Source organism: Carettochelys insculpta, chromosome 1 (assembly GCF_033958435.1).
Source record: "Carettochelys insculpta isolate YL-2023 chromosome 1, ASM3395843v1, whole genome shotgun sequence".
NCBI lineage: Eukaryota > Metazoa > Chordata > Testudines > Carettochelyidae > Carettochelys > Carettochelys insculpta.
Window position 1 is genome coordinate 215472287 of NC_134137.1, and position 21673 is coordinate 215493959.

A 21673-nucleotide genomic window follows, 5' to 3' on the forward strand; every position below is an offset into this window, starting at 1 on the left:
AGACCCTGAGTCCTGTTTAAAGTGTCTGGGTGAGGTACATCTTACACACAAGTGTAAGATTTGTAAGGCTTTCCTCCCAAGAACTTGAAGGGACAGCAGATCCTCATGGAGCCTCTCTTAATCCTCAACTGGTGCAGCCTGCGCCGGTGCTGAAGCAGGCCTCAGTGCAGAGTGCACCTCTGTTGGTTGCGGGGCCTCCATACCAGTGTAGTAGGAGGCCTTGACCAAATCAACTGAAAATATCTGCTCATAGGCTTGAGAGGTGTACGCACACCAATAGCAGAACACTCATGGGAGCCCAAATCTTAAAGAACTGCAGTTACTACGTAAAATACATAACCTCTTCTTACTGCAGAGCAATGGGAAAGAGATATACTTCTCCTCCTTCTTGGAGTATATGTTGAACTATGTGCACTCCTCACTGGCAATGTGCTTTTCAATATTGTATAAAGTCAGCTGACCTGTCGAATCACAAAAATTACGCTACCCAGGTCAAATACCGCTATTTACTAGAAAATGACATTTTGTTCAAAAGTTTTCAGTAAAGAGGAAGAAGAAGAAGAAGAAAAGGCTGATTTTAGTCAAACCCAAGTCCAAATAACAAATTTTCATATTTGCAATATAAAGTTGGAATTTTTCATAGAAAAATGCTTACCATAAAAACATTTAGTCAAAAACCCTGTTTTTGTTTGCAAAACAGTTTTGACATTTTTTTAGACCAGACCTTCCTTGTAGTCTTGAAAAAGTTGATGAATTATTTTTCATTAAGTAGAAGGTAAATTTAACTCCTTTTATGCATGTTGAATAGCACCATGGAAGGATTCCATTTATTTCTGAAGGGTCTATTTGTGGAGTAAGTTGGTTTGGTGTGCTAAATGCGATAGACTGTTGCCTAGAAATATACTGAGGGGAGTACCTGCAGTGTAAGGGTAAATGCAGTGTTTTCTTCCTTACAGCAAAGTTATCAGTTGTTTTTTCTTGTAATGGTAGTATTCAGATATTCTCTGGTCAGAAGGGACAGTTTAGTTTGACTTCCTTTTACAGTAGAATCTCTGTTACAAACACCTCAGGAATGGTGGTTGTTCATACCTCTGAAATATTTGTAACTGAGCAAAAACATTATGGCGTTTGTTGCCGAAATTTATGGCTGAACATTGACTTCATGCAGGTTTGAAGTTTTAGTGTGCAGAAGACTAAATCTAGTTTCCCTTGATTTTTTAGTAGTTTACTTTTAATGCAGTTCTGTAACATATTAACGTGCTTAACTTTTGCCGTGATGATTAAATATAATGATTTTGGGGACACCTCAGATGACTTTAGTATAATTTTGCAAAGTGGTGTTAATAAATTCATTCTTATGAAAATGCCATTTTTCTTGTATACTATGTTTAAAGGCTTTTTATAATGCTGTAGATAGGTTCTATTTTTCACTAAGTTTCCCACTTTTTGAAAAATAAACTTGGGTTCATTATTATTGCAAGCTATTTTAAATACATTTTGTTTAATTTCTGATGCTGTTGAAATCTGAACAAGCAAATTCTCTTGCACAGGAAGTTCACTGTGTGTGAGCTGCAAACATAAATATTCAGTGAGCATGTTACCAGAGAATGACTTGAACAAGTTTATTGTAGTAGATGATGTGTGAAGAACAGAGCTGACCATAGGTGCATAAGAGATTCATGTGCCACCCGGCTGATTAGCAGAGCACCCACAGATACCCATGGATGGCAGCAGGTGTTTCTGTTGGTGGTACACATCTGCACATGCCTTTATTTATGCCTGGGTGCACATAACAAAAACAATCAATTCCACTGATGGGTGGAAGCAATTAGAGCGACCACCCTCACCCTATTTAATTTTAGTTCTATTTTCCCTTTCGGTTTCTTGCTACAGAGACATTTTGAATTCCCAAATGTCACAGAACTATTGTCCATGATCTGTGCAAGTGCTTCAAAGTAATTATAGTGGAAACAAGAGGAAAGGAAGATTGTGAAGAAGATGCATCACACAGAGCTGCTAATCCCTCTCTCCTACCTCTAACTCATCAGAGACAGGGACACATTTTGTGAAGAGAGAGTTGCTGATTAAGGACCTCACTGCTGCGGAAGATTGTTTGCAATTAGTATAGTACTGCATCTCAACACTATTATGATGCCACCTTATGATCTAATGTCTTAGACACGTTTGTTTAGTCTTTGTCTGACGTTTGTCTCTTAAATTAAAAAAAAAAGCAATTCATATTCATGAGTTGTGCATTCATAGATGTGTAATTTATTTTAATTTCTGGGGTTTTTTTTCCTTTTTTTAGTCTTCTCCATGTATGGTGAGGAAACAAGATAAACCCCTTCCAGCACCACCACCACCCTTGAGAGATCCTCCTCCACCTCCACCTGAGAGACCTCCTCCAATCCCACCAGACAACAGGATAAGTAGACATTTGCATCACCCTGAAAGTGTGCCTTCCAGGGACCAGCCTGTGTCACTTGAAGCCTGGTGCCCCAGGGATGTGTTTGGGACAAGTCCTTTCGTAGGATGTCGAATCGTAAATGACAGTTCCCCCAAAGCAGGATTCACTGCAAGTTCGAATATAAATGGACGACACAATCGAATGGGTTCTGATCCAGGATTTTTGAGAAAACATAGACGCCATGATTTGCCTTTAGAAGGTACCAAGGTAAGAGATGTGTGGAATGGTGCATGAAACCTAATTTTATGTCTTAATCCAACATGGAGTTTCACATTGGTTGAAGTACCATTTTATGTTGGTTGATGTTGATTTACTTCATTTGAAGCTTTCCTGTTGATACTTAGTAAGCTGTAAATAATAAAGGCTCATTAAACTCTAATTTAAAACAGCAGTAAATGAAGTGCAAAGTTAAGACTTAATTTTAACTTGAAGCAATCAAAACATGTCAGCGCAGGAAGGACAGTGCTAGATTTGCTATATTCTTCTAGCAAATGATCCCTGGAGTTGGTGGTGTTATTGACTTCAGTAATATAGCAGCTGGGACTATACCGTATTAAGGTTACATATACTTTTGTTGGTAAATGGTCTGCTCTTAGATGAGATTGGATGGGGACTCTGTGATGACAGCAAACCACAAAATGGCCGTGTCTGCACTAGCCTAAAACTGTGAAATGGCCAATTTGAAGTTTACTAATGAAGCACTGAGGTACATATTCAGCGCCTCATTAGAATGCCAGCAGCCGCGGCACTTCGAAATTGATGCGGCTGGCTGCTGTGCGGCTCGTCGAAGCGGGGCTCCTTTTTGAAAGGACCCCGGCAACTTTGAAATCCCCTTATTCCTATCTGCTGTTAGGAATTTCAAAGTGCCACGACATCAATTTCAAAGTGCCACAGCTGCCGGCATTCTAATGAGAGGCAGAATATATTTCAGCGCTTCATTAGTAAACTTTGAAATGGCCATTTGCATGGCCATTTTGAAGTTTTGGGCTAGTGTAGACATAGCCAATGTGTTAATAAATGCACACGTTGTAACTTGCACACTTTAAAGAAATTTAGAGCAAACAGTGCATCAGCTGCATTGTGTGTCTGTGTGTACATTGCCTCTTTTAACAAGAGAAAGAGCACTGCTTCTTCGAGTGGTCCCCATGGGTGTTCCACAATAGGTGTCGGGCTCGCCCAGCGCTGCAGATCGGAATTCTTCTAGCAGTTTCTATTGGATCGCACATGCGCCGACGCGCGCCGCTCCCTTGCGTGCCCCTGGCCGTGTGCGCAGTCCGTTCCCCGCCAGTTCCTTCTCAGCCGCCATCGGCTGCAGACGGAATCCGCTCCGACTAAAGCCAGAGACAGATAAGAGAGTTGTTTTTACGTGTAGTTTGTTTGTTTTTATCACTATCAAAAAAAAAAAAGAGAGAGAGAATATTAGACAGCAGAAAGAAGAGGAACGAAGGAGAGAGGGGCAGACAAGAAGGCTAGTTAAGCCGTCCGCTGCCCCGCAGGCCGGTGAATGTTATTTTGGGTTAGAAAGCACTGATTAGTGGCTAAGTACCCTATTAACAGTAAAGACTCACCGCGATGGCCTCCTCGGGGTTTAAGAAGTGTGAGTTATGCCGCGAGGCTATGCTGGCCTCCGATGGGCATAGTGAATGCATTCACTGCCTGGGAGAGTCACACATTACACAGAAGTGTTCCCACTGCGCTAAGCTTACAGCCAGGGCCAGGAAAGACAGAGAGATGAGGCTCAAAATGATCTTGTTTGATAAGGCTCTCCAGCTGCAACCGCCGGAGAAGCCTCACGCAGAAGGGCCCTCTGGGTTGCATAAAAGGAAGGCAGCCTCTTTGACCCCCTCAGTGCAGAAGAGGAGGAAACTCTCCCCAGCTCGATCCTTGCCGGCGGGCCCAGTGGGCAGGACGAGCGGAACGCAAAGCCCCCGGCCACGAGCTCATGAAAGCGGCAGCGCACGTGGCAGAGGCTGAGCCTCCGATTACACAACAGGCGGCATGGAAGGCACCGCGAGCGCAAGCGAGGCAAGCGGCACCGGCCCCCGCGGCGCCGACGGCGCAGGGGCACCCGGCACGGAGCCTATCGGGGCCGGAGGAAGCTACCCGCGCGGCACCGCTGCTGACTGTGCCAAGTGCAGCGCCGACAACGGGGCCGAGATCCCTGGCATGGGAAGGGGCGGCGCCCACCCCGCAGGGGAGGGACAAGGCAAAAACAAAAGCTCGGCACCGCAGCCCATCTCCAGGCAGGGCTGCGCTGCCCTTATCTCTTAGCCCTCACCCTCCCGAGATACACACGCCGCACCGACGGGCTGTAACTCCACCGGCTTATTTAGGGCCTCCCTCTCCGTTCCTCCAACCAATTTCGCCGTGGCTTGGGCCACCTTCACCATTTCTGGGCATGGATCCCCTTGAGTACTATCACAAACCAGCTTCACCACTGTCTGTGTCGTCGTGGAGGTCCCACTCTCCCAGACATCATGGGTACACTCCCCGATCGTGGTCCAGGTCTCCATCACCGGGCCCTTGCCCATGCTGCTATGGTCATCCTCATCATGCTGAACACAGACACCGCAGGTCTAGATCCAAGGGCAGGTCCTCCCCTGCTACTAGTCAATACTCCCATGTGCACTCTCGCTCTGGGACGGGAACACAGTTGTCTCAGGGGGAATTAGGTCCAGAATCCCGAGACTTCCCTTCGCATTCCTCCAGGGAGCAAGTATATCACCAAACTCGGGAGCCAGAGGATTTGAGGGAGGTGTACCCCAGTGGTTCCTCCTCATCCTCCCCAGATGAGGCCATGGCCCCCGGGGATGTTTCCCCCCCGGATGACCTTAAACAATTCCAGGAGCTGTTCAAAAGAGTAGCTTTCACGCAGGACATTCAAATAGCAGAGGTGCAGGAGAAGCATCATAAACTCCTGAAAAATTTGAGACCCCTGGCTTCATCTAAAATCACTATCCCGCTGGACAAAGCCATTATGGAGTCAGCCACTAACATATGGCAGACCCCAGCCTCTATTCCTCCTACAAACAAGAGAGCGGATAAGAAGTACTTCGTCCCAGCCAAGGGCATGGAGTTCCTCTTTAGTCACCCGCAGCCCAATTCTTTGGTGGTCAAATCGTCCCAGCAGAGGTCGAAGACATCTCAGTACAAGTTGGGGGGGTTGGATAAAGATGCTAAGAAGCTAGAGCTGTTTGGCAGGAAGGTATATTCCTCCTCTACCCTATTATTGACAGTGGCAAATTACGCGGCACATCTATCAAACCACAACACAGCGGTACGTTCAACGGCTGCAGCAGTGGTAATGCATAGGGAATCCTGGCTCCAGATATCTGGTATCCCCAGGGACCTGCAGGCGAAGATCGTGGATCTTCCCTTTGATAAGCAAAAAGCTGTTTGCGGACTCAACCAACTCGGTCCTCCACTCCAGCAAAGACTTGAGGGCCACGCTTAGGACCTTGGGTATTTATACTCCCCCATACAAGAAGAAGAAATTTTATCCTCAAAGACGCTACGCTTACCAACCACAGCGTGCTCAATATCAGCGAGGCTGCGACCAAGGGCGCCATCAACAGCAGCAGCAATACAGGACTCCCAGGCAACGTTCTCAACAAAGCCGTACACCCTTGGGGCAGGCCCAGAGACAGCAAGTTTGACGGGTATGTCGGGGGCTGCACTATCAACACCATCGCTCAGTGCCACTCTCATCTCATGTTCCATCATCGCCTCAAACTGTTCCTCTCCCAATGGCAAAAGATCACCACAGACAAATGGGTGCTAGAAATTATAGCCACGGGTTACACGATCCCTTTCCAGTCACTTCCACCTACGAAGCCTCCTGCCAGGCCTCACCTCAGGGACGCTGCCCATGAGGCGAGGCTCAAGCAGGAGGTAGATCACCTCATCTTCATAGGGGCGGCGGAAAGAGTGCCGGAACAATTCCAAGGGAAAGATTTTTAGTCATGCTACTTCCTAACAGAGAAGAAAACAGGAGGCTGGAGGCCGATCTTGGATCTATGGGGCCTCAACCGTTACTTGCGCAAGCAACGTTTTCGGATGATCACAGTTGCCTCCATACTTACGGCACTGGACGATGGAGACTGGTTTGCAGCCCTCGACTTACAAGATGCTTACTTTCATATAACAATCCACCCGGCACACAGACGCTTCCTCCGCTTCACGGTCGGCAGGGAACATTTCCAGTACGGGGTTCTTCTGTTCAGCCTATCCTCAGCACCCAGAGTCTTTACCAAAACCCTGGCAGTGGAATCAGCCTACCTGCACAGACAGGGGGTGTTTGTTTTCCCATATCTGGAAGACTGTCTGCTGAAAGGGGCCTCAAAGGCAGAGGTCTTACGCATGATACGCGTCACCACGAGCATGTTTACTTCGCTAGGCCTAGTTATCAACCTCGCAAAGTCAAAGACAAGATATAGAGTTCATAGGGGCAAGCATAAACTCTATCACAGCAAGAGTATACCTGCCCAACGCCCGCTTCCGCGTCGTCAACTCCCTGGTGCAAGTCATGACATATAGCCCCACGGTGCTGGTCCTAACGTGCCTGCAGCTGTTGGGGCACATGGCGGCAGCGACGTTTGTGGTACAGAATACCAGGTTACACATGCGAAGCCTGCAGCATTGGCTGGCGAGTGTTTACAAACCGGTATCCCACACTGTCCACAGGGTGGTGTCGCCCATGACAGAGGTGCGCAGATCCCTGGTGTGGTGGGAAAACCCCAAGAATCTGCTAGTGGGGGTGCCCTTTCACCAACCACGAATTTCTATTTTTCTTACTACTGACACCTCCCACATAGGATGGGGAGCTCACATTGGCAGCTAGGTGACACAAGGGCTATGGTCCCCTGCGGAACAGACACTGCACATAAACATACTGGAGCTCAGAGCAGTGTTCATCGCGTGCAGACATTTTCGAGATTACCTACATGGCAAAGTAGTCGGGATCAATACCGACAATACTTCCACTGTGTTCTACATCAATCGACAAGGAGGGGCACGATCCCGTGCCCTATGTGTGGAAGCAGTCCAATTGTGGAACTGGTGCATTGCCAACAACATACGTTGAAAGCCTCGTACTTGCCGGGCGCTCACAACGTGAAAGCAGATCAGCTGAGCAGGCGCTTCGCACTCACGCACGAATGGCAGATCCGCTCCGACCTGCTACGGTGCATATTTCCTACATGGGGGTTTCCCCAAGTCGATTTGTTTGCCACCCAGTACAGCAAGAAGTGTCCCCAGTACTGCTCCAGAGCAGGAATAGGGCGGTGGTCCCTGGAGGACGCATTCATGATTTCATGGAAGGGCCCGCTACTCTACGCGTTTCCCCCCACAACGCTTATCCACAAGGTTCTGCAGAAAGCCAGAAGGGAGAGAGCTCATATGATACTTATATTCCCAACTTGGGACCGGCAACAATGGTTTCCCTTTCTTCTGCACATGTCTGATCGTCCACCACTTCCCCTACCGGTGGCGCCGGACTTACTCACGCAGGCTCAGGTGTCCATAGTGCACCCGCACCCTCAGGGTCTGCGCCTACAAGCCTGGTTAATCCATGGCTTGGCGCCTTAGAGAGCACGTGTACGGAGGGAGTACAACAAGTCCTGGAGTGTAGCTGAAGGACCTCCACCAGGAGGACTTATGAACAGAAATGGACTCGATTTACAGCCTGGTGTTCCGCCAAGCAGTTAGCTGCCTTTGATGTTCCTATAACCGTAATACTAGAATACCTATTGGACCTCAAACGAGATGGGCTTTCTCTATCCTCGCTAATGATCCACCTTGCTGCTATATCAGCTTTTCGGCGTACAGAGGAAGGGCCCACTGTATTCGCCCACCTTATCATCACAAGGTTCTTGAAGGGGCTGGTAAACCTTTACCCCCCCCCCTCGAAAACCGCTTCCGCCGTTGTGGAATTTGGACTTGGTGCTGAGCAGGCTATCGGGACCACCCTTCGAACCATTAGCCATGGTATCCCTCCGACTCCTTACGATGAAAACAACCTTCCTGCTTGCACTTACGTCAGCCCGCAGGGTGAGTGAGCTCGCAGCTGTGATGGCAACGCCGCCCTGCACAGTATTCTCAAAGGAGGCGGTAGCCTTACGGTTACACCCAGCCTTCGTTCCAAAAGTTTCCTCGGAGTTCCATCTTAACGAACCAATAGTTTTACCCTCGTTTTACCCGAAGCCTCACAGCTCCAGCAAGGAGGCGCGCCTACGTCTCCTAGATGTGAGAAGGGCGTTGGCCTTTTACATAGACAGAACTAAGTCCTTCCGGGAAACGGATAGGCTCCTAGTGTCTCTCGCTCCCAGGTCAAAGGGGGAAGGCCTCTCTTCACAGAGAATTTCAAAGCATATTGTGTCCTGTATAAAAATGTGCTACAAGCTTTGAAAGACCCCTTTGCTGGCCCCGCCTAGGGCTCACTCCACCAGGGTGGTGGCGGCGTCAACAGCCTTCTTCAAGGGCATCGCATTAAAAGACATCTGTAGAATGGCGACTTGGTCATCCTATGACACCTTCGCCAAGCATTATGCCCTACATCGGGTATTCAAGGAGGATACCCGTCTGTCGACAGCAGTCCTCTCGGGGGCAAGCTGCACATGAATCGATTACCCACCTCCTTACTTGGGTTACTGCTGGGTAGTCACCTATTGTGGAGCACCCATGGGGACCACTCGAAGAAGAAAGAGAAGTTACTCACCTGTAGTAACGATGGTTCTTCGAGATGTGTCCCTGTGGGTGCTCCACCACCCGCCCATCCTTCCTGCTTTGGATCTCTGTCTAGTGTTTTTCAGGAGCATCCGAGGCGGTTGGTCAAGGAACTGGCAGGGACTGGATTGCGCACATGGCCAGGGCCGCGCAAGGGAGTGGCGCACATGGGCGCATGCGTGATCCAATAGAAACTGCTAGAAGAATTCCGATCTGCGGCGTCAGGCGAGCCCGACACCTATTGTGGAGCACCCACGGGGACACATCTCGAAGAACCATCGTTATTACAGGTGAGTAACTTCTCTATCTACACTGTGATTAAAAAGCACAAACCATAAAGTCTTAGACCATGTCTACACTACATTTCTCTTTTGGAGGAGGAATGCAAATGAGGGAGAGCAAAATGTAAATGAAAACCTGATTTACAAATTGTGCTTCATTTGCATAATCTTGTGCGATTGTTTCCAGAAGAGACTTTTCTGAAAGCAAAAACACTGTGTAGAAAGGATTCCTTGGTGGAGGGGGGGTTGAAAGAACCCTTAGTCTTCTTTTTTTTTAGGAAAAAGGGTTCTTTTGAAAACGGGGGTTTTTCCCGAAGGGACCCTGTCTACGCAGCTGGTTTTGCTTTTGGAAAAGTCTGTTCCAGAAATGCAATCGCACGGAATTATGCACGTAAAGTACGAGATTTCTAAATGAGCGTTTTGTTTGCGTTTTTGCTCTCCCTGACTTGCATTCCTCCTCTAGAAGGGGAGTGTAGTGTAGACACGGCCTGAGAGTCTGTCACCTGAAACTGCAGTGTACATGCTTTGACTGGAGACCAGGCTCTGAGACCTTCCTTTCTCATGAGATCTCAAAATCCAGGTTTCATACTGATCCCCTAATATCTATACTGTAGTTCTGCAGTCCAGTACCCACAAGCCTGAGTCAGCTGATCCAGACCAGCTATTGTTAGTATGTTTCAAGTATTTTAGCTACAGCCACTTGTGTTGCAATACTCACTCCTGTAACTCTGACTGAAGTCTCTGCTCATTCTGCTCAGTTAATTGCAATAATGTCCATTTTTTCAGCCGGATCTTGTTTAGTTTTCTGTACTCCTGTGACCTTGAATTGGGAGATGGAGGGCATCTGCCGTTGGAGCTAGAGTCACCAGCAATGGCTGGTGAGGCAGACACGGATAGCTTGAAGATACAGATTGAACCTGTCTGATCTAGAACTCTCTCTTCCTTCTAATTCTGTAATTCGTCATGATTTGAGTTAGCTGGGTGACCACTTACGGGTGTGGCCAAGTTTCCCGTGGTCCCATAAAGTTTGCTTACAAACACCAGTCCTCGCTGTCTGTGTTATGTGGTGTTATTTAGCTGTAATTTACCCCAAATGTCTTCTAAAAGCCCAGTAAGCTGTGGAAGTGTTGGTAATGCTGCTAGACAATAATGACCTCCCATCACCTAGCAAATTCTGTCATCCAGCACCAGACAGGTCTCAAGGGTTCCAGACAAGAGAGGTTCAACCTGTAGCAACTTTTGATTTGAAGGAGCCAGCCTTAGCAGATGCCTTATCTTGAAAAAGGGGATTGGGAGATTGGAGGGTTGTGTACTTGCAACATCCTTTGGGATTCTAATCTGTTCTTGCTGTTTTTGTAGCCTGAAGGACGGAGAGTCCTTTGTCTCTCTCCTATGCTGGGATAAGTAGTATGATGTGGCATGGGAGACTTTCCCTGTGCACAAAACTGGCAGAGCTCCCTTTCCATATGCTCAGTAAAGGAAGAAGTGCATGAGGGGTTCACATTGGCTTTAGGTTGCTTCTTAACTTGTCTGTCTGTCATGCCAGGACCATGAGCTGCTGTAGGGCCTCAAGAAGAGAAAGAATTGAATGTCTAAGGTCAGCCCCCAACATGTGTGCAAATTTGTTCAAATTACTTTTACTTCAACTAATGGTTTGAGCGAGAGTGTGAGTTTTGCCTCTGAAACTGCAAGCAGGCTCAAGAACTATTATGGGACCTCTGGACAGTTACAAATTGTATGTCCAAATGTATGGAATGAATTTTGAAAAGGGAACAAACTTCTAATGTTCTTTTTTAGTACTAGAGTCCTGGTACTAAGAAATGCTGTTGGAGGGTGAGATAGAGCTTACATTATAGCACACGTTCTTAATGTGATCAAAAATCGCTCCAGAAAGAGTACACAAAGCAATGAAAAATCTAGTGAAATCTCTGCTGACATCATGATGAAATCTTAACAGGAAACAATATCCAGCATAGCTGTTAAGTTAGAGAATATGTTTCAGTTTTAATGACCTGTCAGTGTCTTACTGGCTGCATGAAGGAAATGATACATGCTTACTGTAATGTTAGCAATCTTTCAGGTAAAAGGTCAGATACAGTTTGCCTCTTATCCAAGAGTAAACATGTCATATTACCATAAAGCTTCTTTATCAGTAATGATTCACTTTTAATTTTCTTACTCTGGTGTGTATGTGAACCTTGTGCTCTATAGGTTATTTTTGGAAGTTTCAAAATAATAGAATTTCTTTTCTTTGGGGGCCAAATGTTGCCATCACCTGTGCAGCTGTGACTCCTGTTGACTCCTGGGCAGACCTTTATGCACACCTGAAACCAGCAAAATCTATTTTCAGTAACATACTTTCAGTAACAGAGAGAAAGCCATGCTAGTCTATATACTATCAAAGCAAAAAAAGCAGTCAAGTAACACTTTAAAGACTAACACAATGATTTATTAGGTGAGCTTTCATGGGACAGACCCACTTCTTCAGACCATAGCCATACCAGAACAGACTCAATGTTTAAGTCATAGAGAACTAAAAATATAATCAAGGTTGACAAATCAGAAAAAAAATGATCAAGGTGAGCAAATCAGAGAGTAGAGGGGTGCGGGGTGGGAGTCAAGAATTAGATTAAGCCAAGTTTGCAAAAGAGCCCCTATAATGACCCAGAAAATTTGCAACCCTTTCAGTAAATTTAGAACGTCAGGCAGATCCTTAGGGATATACCCAGTTGACTGCTAGTATATGGTACCTAAAGTAAACATTTACTTCTCTGTGGCCAACATCTGTGGAGAACGCAACATAAATGCGGTCTTCTGACAAGTTTTATGTGTTATAGGAGTATGATTGTGGTTGTGTGTTATAAAATACAGCTTTCACAAAAGGTGCAGTTCCAGAATCCGGGAAAGTGAAAACCTCATGCAGATCTTTTAATTCACTGGAGGATTAGGAGATGACTTCATTAGGGCTTGATTTTGTGCATCTGGAAAATTATGCATGTGCTGGCGTGCATCTGTGCTACTGGGTTTTTCAGGTGTAAATTTCACTAATGGGCTGCATCTACACTACAGTGATCTTTTGAAAGATGCTCTTCTGGAAGATCTTTTGAAAGCATGCATCCACACACACAAAAGCAGATCAGAAGAGCAATCTGCTCTTTCAATAGAAAGCATCTGCACAGCCCCCATTCCTTCTAAAGAACAGGCTAGGGATCGAAAAATATGGTGCCATGAGTACTGCTGTTTCAAAAAAAAGGGCCCACGGAGCCTCTACATACACTTTTTTTCTAAAGACATTTTTGAAAGGAGGTGCTCTTCCTGATCTGGGAGGGGAATAGGGCTTCTGGAAGAAACGCTGCATTCTTTCCATTTCTTTTGGATTGAAAGAGCATATTTTGTATGTGGATTCTCTGTGTTCTTTCGAAAAACGACCTGATTTTCAGAAAACTTGCTAGTGTAGATGCTGCCATCATGGCTCTGGATGTTAGAATTTTTAGTGTATAAATTTCAGATTTTTGCACCTGTAAAGTGCCAGGCCATGTGTGTATATGCAGTTTTGCATGTAAGTAAATTTTGCAACATGGGGTAGTATTTGATGTCTCCAGAGCCAGCACTTAATAAATAATGTGGATGACTCACTGAAAATTTGTCCCTTAATGAATGTCTTTTTAATGTTACATCTTGGTGCATTGTTCCATTATTGTTGAGATTACTCATCAATAAACTACTCTTGAGTAAAAGTGGATTAAAATGAGTAGTTGGCATGGAAAATATCTTTTGTTAAAAATGAAGTGTTGTACAAAAAACAAAAACATTATTCTTCTATGAGGTCATTACAGTTGATCTGTAAAATGATGTTAGCACTTTGAGCCTTAATGAAGCTTTCCCATTTTCCTTTAATCTGTTATCTGTCAGTAATGAGCAGTTTGTACAGATTTCCCGAACTTTTTTTAGTCTATAAACTCAGTTTAAGAATAAGACAAACTAGGTATGCAGCTTCCCCAAAATACATTTTGTTGATTGTTAAAATTACTAAGCCTTTAGAATTGTTATTGCCAATATAACTGGAAAAGTGTAAATCCTAATATAAATCAAAGTTGTCGCCATTCCTTTTAGCATTCCTTTTTCAGGCATGCTATTTTTTTTTCTCCCAGTAAAAGGTGTGTGTGCGCGCGCAAGTTTTTTACCTTGACTTTATCTGTCTCTTTTAAGATAGGTGAGAGGAATACTTTCATAAAACAGAATATAACCATCATTTCTTTGCTAACTCTCTTTTTAAAACAAGACAGAACAGATAGCTAAAATCCCTACGTTGTAGTACTTGGACCAACTGGTTCTGAACGTTAAATATGGATATGAAATTTAATATGGTCATAGAGTGCCTTAGAGAGAGAAAGAGAACTTGCATAATATTCAAGTAATTAATAGGAATATTCTAGGTTAACCAGTAGGTGCTGGAGCAGCCCTATGGGGCCACCACAAGCAGGGCAGGGGTGCTCCAGCATGGCCAAAGCAGCCCATGCCTTTGGCAGCCTGGGGAGGAGGCACACTGGGGAAGACGCTCTCCTTTCCCCTTCTGCACCCATCTCCTCTTCTCACTCTCCACAGCCATGGCATGTTGGGGACCAGGGCTGCTTTAGCTTAGTTGGAGCCAATTATGCAGGATTTTATGTCCTTATTAATTACTGGGGCTCATCTTTAAGGCTGTAAAATAGAGGACTTCTCGGGTACTTGATTATTAGTGATTTTCTGCAGTGAATTGTTCCAATTATTCCATTTGCTTTTCAAGCGAGTGAAAAAATGTTCTATTTTTAAATAGGAAAGTACTATTTTTGAGGAGTTGGTTGCCACTGTTTATGCCTGAAAACTGTAGGTTCAAAAATTAGACATCAAGGCATTAAACATGCCTTTCTTCAGACGCCAGTAGAGAAGACTGTCATAAACTCTGTAATGCTCCTAAGGCTTAAAATCTATCATATAGCTGAAAGTTGTATAGATTTGTTTTTTGAAACTGAAAAATTACCATCATTGTGGCACACAGGTTGAAAATACTTATTGCCAGCACATGTGGCTTTTTTTTTATAGCAAGTCAAAGTACTGTAACATGAGAAACATTTGAAATTATATTTAAAATTATGTAAACATATAGCTTTGAGATTTTATTGAATGAAGGCCTTATCCTAAGGCCATGGGGGTGAAAGTTCTTTGTATTTTTGCCCTAAAACCTCTTTACTCTTAATGATTGCATCTGATTTTCATGAAAACTGGAAAATCTTTTCCATAAGTAGATGATGATGATTTAAAGCTGCCCAAATTTTTGAGGCCAGTTATAGCTTTGAAGACATTGGAAAGCTTTGGCCTTAGCAGTTACTTAGGAAAAATATTCCTGATGCTGCTCTAATCAGTTCTATCAACAAGTTCAGTAATGATTCACCAGCCTATTAAATCTGAGCTGCTCTACTGTAACCTTAAGCTTGGAAAACATTAGAATTTCATTATGAAAGGAGGAAGGATTGATTTGAGGTTTAACTCCCTCAGCTGAAAGATATGGGTTGCCTCTCCTGTCTGTTTGTTGTATAACCTTGGGGAAGCTACTTAACTTCTTTTGCTGTTACATAAAGTTTCATGCATACTTCCAAAGTATGAGATGGGATTTTAATAAGTGTTGGATTGCGTCAAAGCACTTTAGCAGTGGAAGGTGCTCTAGAAGTCTGTGGTGGTATTTATAGTCTTTTTCTCAACTCGCATTGAGAGGGAAAAAAGCACCGCCCCCAACGTCCACCTGGAGTGTCACTGAAAGCCTTTGAATCTCACGTGAAACTATTTGGGTTTACAGTTCCTATGATAGTCTGATAGTAATGTTGTGTGGGTCTCGTCTTATGATTGGTCAAGTTGTCATGTTACTCAGTCTGACTAGCCAGACATTTTGAAAATGTCATATATTGGTCCTTTTACCAGTTTGTGTCATATCCATCAGCTCAGACTTCAACTCCTTTGGGGCAGTGGGCAAAGAGACCTTTCTGAGCATGTAATTCAGTGCACAACTGTGATGCTATGTAAGTAACAATAGCCTGGTAATCTCTTTTTCTGTTTTTCAGGTATTTTCTACTGACCATCTGGGACATGAAGAATATGATGTCCCTCCTCAACTTTCACCCCCTCTCACAACTGCCTCCATCCTCCCTAGTGTGAAGTAAGTAACTAAGTTCTTCTGGTGGATGTGAATTTGAATGGGCTATTTCAAAGCTAAAGAAAACTATTTTGACTAAATTGGAGCAACAATAATGTTAATGTAACATGTCACATACACTTTATAGTAAAATGAAATGAATTCTGACAGTCATTGCTATAGGCCCCTGGCAGTGGGAGTGCAGAATGGAAGTTAGATATTCCTATGCCATTTCACCTCCTGAGCCCATGGAGGAGCCACTCAAAGCCATTCATTAGAGAAGGACACGGCCTAAAGGTGTAAGGAGAATAGTCTATGTGGATGAGCAGCTCATCTCCAACTCAGCAACCATGTTTTATATTTTCTCTGCTCATTCCCGTAACTGCTGTTTTACCTGAGGTCATTGCTGGCCAGCATGCGAGCCCACACTATGGCAGAGTACAGTCTGGGCATCTGTTTAGGTGGGATCAATGGTGCCACTTTCCTCACAGTGTCCAGAATGTGGCCGGTGAATAATGTCATTTCAAGTTACAGTCTGCTCCTACACTTGGAGTCCTGTGATATGTTGTTTGATGCTAAGATGTTGGTCTAGGCAACAAGTCAGTCTGCTAGTTGGGCCTTGATTTCTCACTGGGTTTTCTACAGAACCAGTGGATTCTAAAGAGCTCCAACCCATCTTTTTTTGTAAATGAGATCTACTCTATGGATTGTTTTCTTTGTATACCATATCATCCCACAATAGTTGGTAGTTCCCTACACTATTCAGTTTTTCCTTCAGCACTGTAATAGCATAGCTATATTTGTGCAGTAAAATAATATTTGTTGATGTACTGAGCATCTATTGAAACAAGAAGAATTGTAATAGGAAAATGTGACATTGCTGAGTCTTTTGAAATCTTTCTAAAACCCCATTTTCTGTAACAGATAGGCACAGCGGGAAGGAAACAGCTTTGTGGGTGAGGATAGCTCAGAATGTCATTGTTCTGCCACTTTTTATCAAAACATAAAGGTTATAATAAATCTACAGTGGACAAGAGACGCTTTCATTATAGCACATTTTCATTTGGTCACAATATTCTGGAAAAGCCACTCTTTCAGTTGTCATTGTTCATATTTAGCCAGGTTCAAAGATGAATGTATATTTTGGCTAGGTTTTGAAAATATACGTGCTTCAGCCATTTTTGTTGTTTGAGCTACCAAATTCGAGTATGGGGAAGAAAGGGAAGCTTGCTTATAGGTAGATATTATCATATTCAAGCTAGAGAACTGTATATTTTAATAAATCCAGGATCATATATATTCCAGTAATAGTTTCAAATAGACACGATACAGTACATACATATGTTTGAGTGTTTTATTCTGATATTCTCTGTGTGACAGAATATTAGGTAAACTGACTCAGAGAAAGTTGAAAACTGCAAGTTTTGTTCTGGAGGAAATTGTGGTATTTCAGAACTTACTTTCATTCTCAACAGACAGTTCTTAAATTTGGAAATGTCAAAATGTGAATTTTAATCAGTTTGACATTAATTAGTTTCTACTAAAATTGTCACTCATATCTGAGGTCCCCGGTCCCTTCTGTGGGATGGATTCTCACGCTGGACCACATATCCTATGATACACCACAGCGATGTGACTCCCATTGTGCACCATGGTAGGCCAACTAGAGGTGAGATTATCGTGTATCATGGGAGCTGTAGTCCCACACCAGAGTCTGACAGAGGAGAATGGGAGCATGAGCATTTGAATTACAGCTCTGACGAGACACTGCTGCTCCTCAGGCGGAAAAAAATTAGTGTTGATTGATGCAAAATGAAATGTGTCAATTTGATTTGACAAACAGAAACATTTCCATTTACGTTAACCTGGCTATGTTGTTTCAGTTCTACTGGTGGAAAATTAAGATATTGCCATAGGTAATTTTCATTTTGCAGAAACATGTTCTACCCTCCCGCCCCCCCGCCCCCCCAAAAATTAGAAAATAGCCTCCTAGCTGTAGTTTATTTCATGATTCACTTTATTTGTTTTTAAAAGTAATGTATGTTTTAAATTAAAACCTTGTTACCTTTGTATGTGTGTACAAGGTATTATGCTAAGGAAATTTGAGGCTTGCATACAACAGCTATAAAGCAGAAAAATTGCCATAATAGAAAATACAGTAAATCCTCGATTTAATGGACTAATATCGGGGGGAAAGGGTGTCCATTAATGCTGAAAATCCATTATATCGAAATGGTTATACTGTGTGGCTATGCACTGATCTTCCCAGCCCATCACTCACTTCTGCCCTCTGACCCCACCCTTCCCTTCATCCGTCTTGCCCCATTCGTCCCCTCACACCTCCATCTCCTCTCCCAATTACCAGGAGAGGAGCTGAATGCCAGCCTGGTTCCTTCCACCTCCTGCAGCTCTCAGCGCCCATGCAAAAGTAGAACATGGCCACCCCCAGCCTGCCAGTGGGCAGCAGCATCCGACACCATGGCTCCTGCTCAGCACCATTGCAGGCAGCCATGGCCAGGTGCCGACGTGCTCGACACATACAGGGCTAAAGGAGGAAAGCTCTTGCACACTGCTGCAGCCCCTCCCCCAGCTTCTCTGGCCGTGGTGGCCCCAGCTGCTGTGGTGTCACTTCCAGCCCCAACTGTTTTGACAGCTCTTCCAGCCCCAGCAGTGGCTCTGGTGAGTCTCCAGCATTTGTTTGGGAGTGGCGGGGCAGGGGAGTGGGGGGGCAAGGAGGCTGGCAGACAAGCATCCATTATTATATTGAAAGTCCACTGTGTCAGGGTCTGTTAAATCAAGGGTTTACTGTACTGCATATGTCCCATTTTAAATTGATCCAGTTAAAAATCTTGCAACCAGTAGGTGAGGTCCTAGATAAGCTTGATGACATATATGAAACCGTATTGATATTGGTGTTGCATTTTTTGTACTGATCAGTTTAATGAACTTAGATCATATATACAACAAAAAATTCTTTTGGGCAAATGACACAGATAATGGCCAATCTGATGTAACTTGAAATGGTTGAGAGAGTACTTTGAGATTTATTTTTCTCTAAAACTGTATGCTGTTAGCTCTCATAAATATGCTTTTTCTTTCAGCAAGATATGCTAGCTTCCCATAGTTGTTCTGCTTGTGGTCTGACCTAAATCCTCCATCTTTCCTGGTCTCAGACCTCTGTTCAGCCATGTTTGGTAGCTAGCTCCCATAATACAGAACAGTAGGTTCTTTCTATTTTCACAAAAGTAATTCTAGCACAAGGTTCAGCAACCTTTCTGGGGGCGGAGTGCCGAAATTCAACCTTTTGATATCTAGGTACGATCCAAGGGCCAGTGATACTTTTTAAAGTCACTGATTATCCTACTTATAACAGATTCATTAATAAATAAATGAAGATGCAGAGCTTTCCAGTTGGGTGGTAGTTTGGTAGCATTAGCTGGTCTTTTGTTAACCCACAGGCAGCATGGCTTTGAGCAAGCTCCCAGCTGCACATGGGAGAAGGGGTGGGGCTGAGCTCCCACCTCATGTGCCAATGAGACTTGGCTCACGTGCCACTCTTAGCACATGTGCTGGGGATGACTGACTTCTGATCTAGGATTAGGACTACAGACAGTAGGATCCTGTCTCTTTTTTATGTTTCTAGTCAGAAGCCAGATCTTGGATCTTCAGTGTTTTCTGAGCCTGGTCGTATGCTAAGACTTTATTCTTTAGACTTCATTTGTGCTAAGACTCCTCTTCACTTTCAATTATATGTGAGAAATCAGACCCAATATGTGTCACCTGAAACATCAGACAGCAAATTAAATTTACATGGACATTCAGGAAATATTTTGAAAATATTAGTGCTACATGTAAAATATCCTTAAAATAAAAATCACCACTATTTTTTGCAAGATAGAGCATTTTTAAAAACAAATCAATTGTATTTTTAAACTGTCTAATAATAAAAATATTGGGGTGGGGCAAAAATGAGCAAATCAAGGTTCTTCTTAATACCTCTGGGTAATTGTCTTACAAAAAGATTAAGACCAAAATCCCATGATTAATTCAATAAAAGAAAAAATGTGAATAAAAGAAGCTGCTCAAAAATAGCAGTCCTCATAAGGAGCATTTTTAATCAGTAGAAGTTGAGGCACTTTATAAAGAAGGTCAGTACCATATCCCTATGTTGCAGATGGGGAAACTGAGGCACAAATGTCCTCCAACAGATGGTGTGGCAGTGCTAGGAATAAAGCCCAGGTCTCCTGAGAGCCAGTTCAGTGCTTCTTCCATTAGGTCACACTACCTCCCTTCTGATATTTCATATATCTTATATATCCTTCATTTATTCCTAAGTTGTGTTCAGCTTTGGGACAATTTCCAATATGTCTCACTTTCCCTGTCTTTGCCATATTTGAATACAGTAGTCTTAAGTAGTCTAAAAACTAAAGTGCGGGAAAACTTTTGAATAAACCCTGTCAATGTTTTGCTGTTGCAAAACAATTGTCAATAATTGCAAAAGGCTTTATTTTTTGTCTGATTTTTTTTTTTTCTCACTAAACATGTCATACCATTTGGGCTTCCGTTAGGTTTATAGTTTCTATGTTTCCTGCTAATTCATATTCATCTTAGGTCCTTAATCTTCCTGCACAATCTCAATTTTTGTCCACCGCCTTTCAGATATATTGAGTCAACTTTTTATTGCTAAAGAACATTGCCCTCAAAGTCAGCCTAGTGGGGCCCATCCAGTAGGCGGAGCCTAAGGCAGCGTTCTGACATTAGGGTCCAGCTGATGGATGTTGGAGTGGAGGGCCCTGAAGGTGTGGGGCCACGGGCAACCGCTTTATTCGCCTTACCCAAAGATTGGGCCAGATTCTCGTCATAATTAAGTAGCACCTTCATGAAGCACGTGACTTTTGTTGGTTTGTAATTTCCACTCTGCAGCTGAATTTCTAATCCAAAGTAGGAAAGCAATTATGCTTATGGTTTGGGACTGTTCAAAATACATATTGTTTGGGTCACTAATGAACTGTGTCATTTTTATGTCTCAGGGTTTCTTTTTAAGTGGAATTTGATGTCAATTTTTTACCCTTTTCTATGATTTGCAAACCCTGGAAAGATGTGTTCTCTTTTTTTAGCAATTTTTGATTATTTAACTAGTTTGCATTGAAGAAAGTATGACAGTAAGTTTTGATGGCATGCACACAATCTTTACTCAAATGCTAATCTATTTATAGCAAAATCATGCTTACCTTAATAATGCATGTAGGTTCTTTTTGCTAGTAAATGGGCCTCTCTTCAAATATGTTATATCAAAACAGGTTTTTTTCTCTCAGCAAAGTCCTGTCTTGAGTTTGTTAATGAAATACAAAGAATTTCAGTCTTCAAATAGCTCTTCAGTCTTCAAATAACTCTTCTTTTATGACTATATTTCCCATGTCTAATTACTTTGGTAGCATTAGGGGAAAATATCACAAAGAACTCTGGTTGTCCTGCTAACACTGCCTTTTCAATTATGACTTTTATTTCTTTTGTTTTATCTGTGCAAATAAATGTGTAGAGTAAAATCCTGGCCCCACTGAATTCAATAGGAGTTTTGATTTCAGGGAGAACAGGATTTCACCCTTAACTTGCTGTGATCACTCTTGCATTGGCACTCTGGAGGTAGCATTATTTGTACAGCAGCTTTAGCCTGCAAGATGCTGAGTTTCTGGCTCTATCTAGCAAATTACTAAAGCATGTGCTTAACTTTTAGCAGTTGAGGAGTCCCACTGGCTTGTATGATTTTTCTGGATGAAGATCAGAGTGCTCTGCACCTAGTAGGATCAAGCCCACAATGGCCAAGATTTGGGAAGCACTTGAGTGTTCCATAAAGAGACCCCTTTCCCAGAGGAACTTGCACTATAAAATAACTGGACTGTCAGTGTGAGATGGCCTGAAAATAACTTAACTACTGACAAAAAAACTATTTTGACTTAAACTTTCCCTGATTTGCCTTTGGCTATCAGTATTTGTGAAAAATAATGGCATCTAACTGCTCTTCAACCAGCATTTAGA

At 43.5% G+C, this 21673-nt stretch overlaps 1 protein-coding gene across 4 annotated transcripts in view; it reads left to right on the forward strand.

Moving 5' to 3' along the window:
- Window positions 1–21673, forward strand: part of CBLB (Cbl proto-oncogene B) — a 233845-nt gene that overhangs the window by 190276 nt on the left and 21896 nt on the right. For all 4 annotated transcript variants that reach the window (XM_074999003.1, XM_074998995.1, XM_074999010.1 and 1 more), the window contains 2 exons: window positions 2309–2674; window positions 15567–15661. In XM_074999003.1, the coding sequence (XP_074855104.1) occupies window positions 2309–2674; window positions 15567–15661 (461 nt within the window). The remainder of the gene's footprint in view (window positions 1–2308; window positions 2675–15566; window positions 15662–21673) is intronic.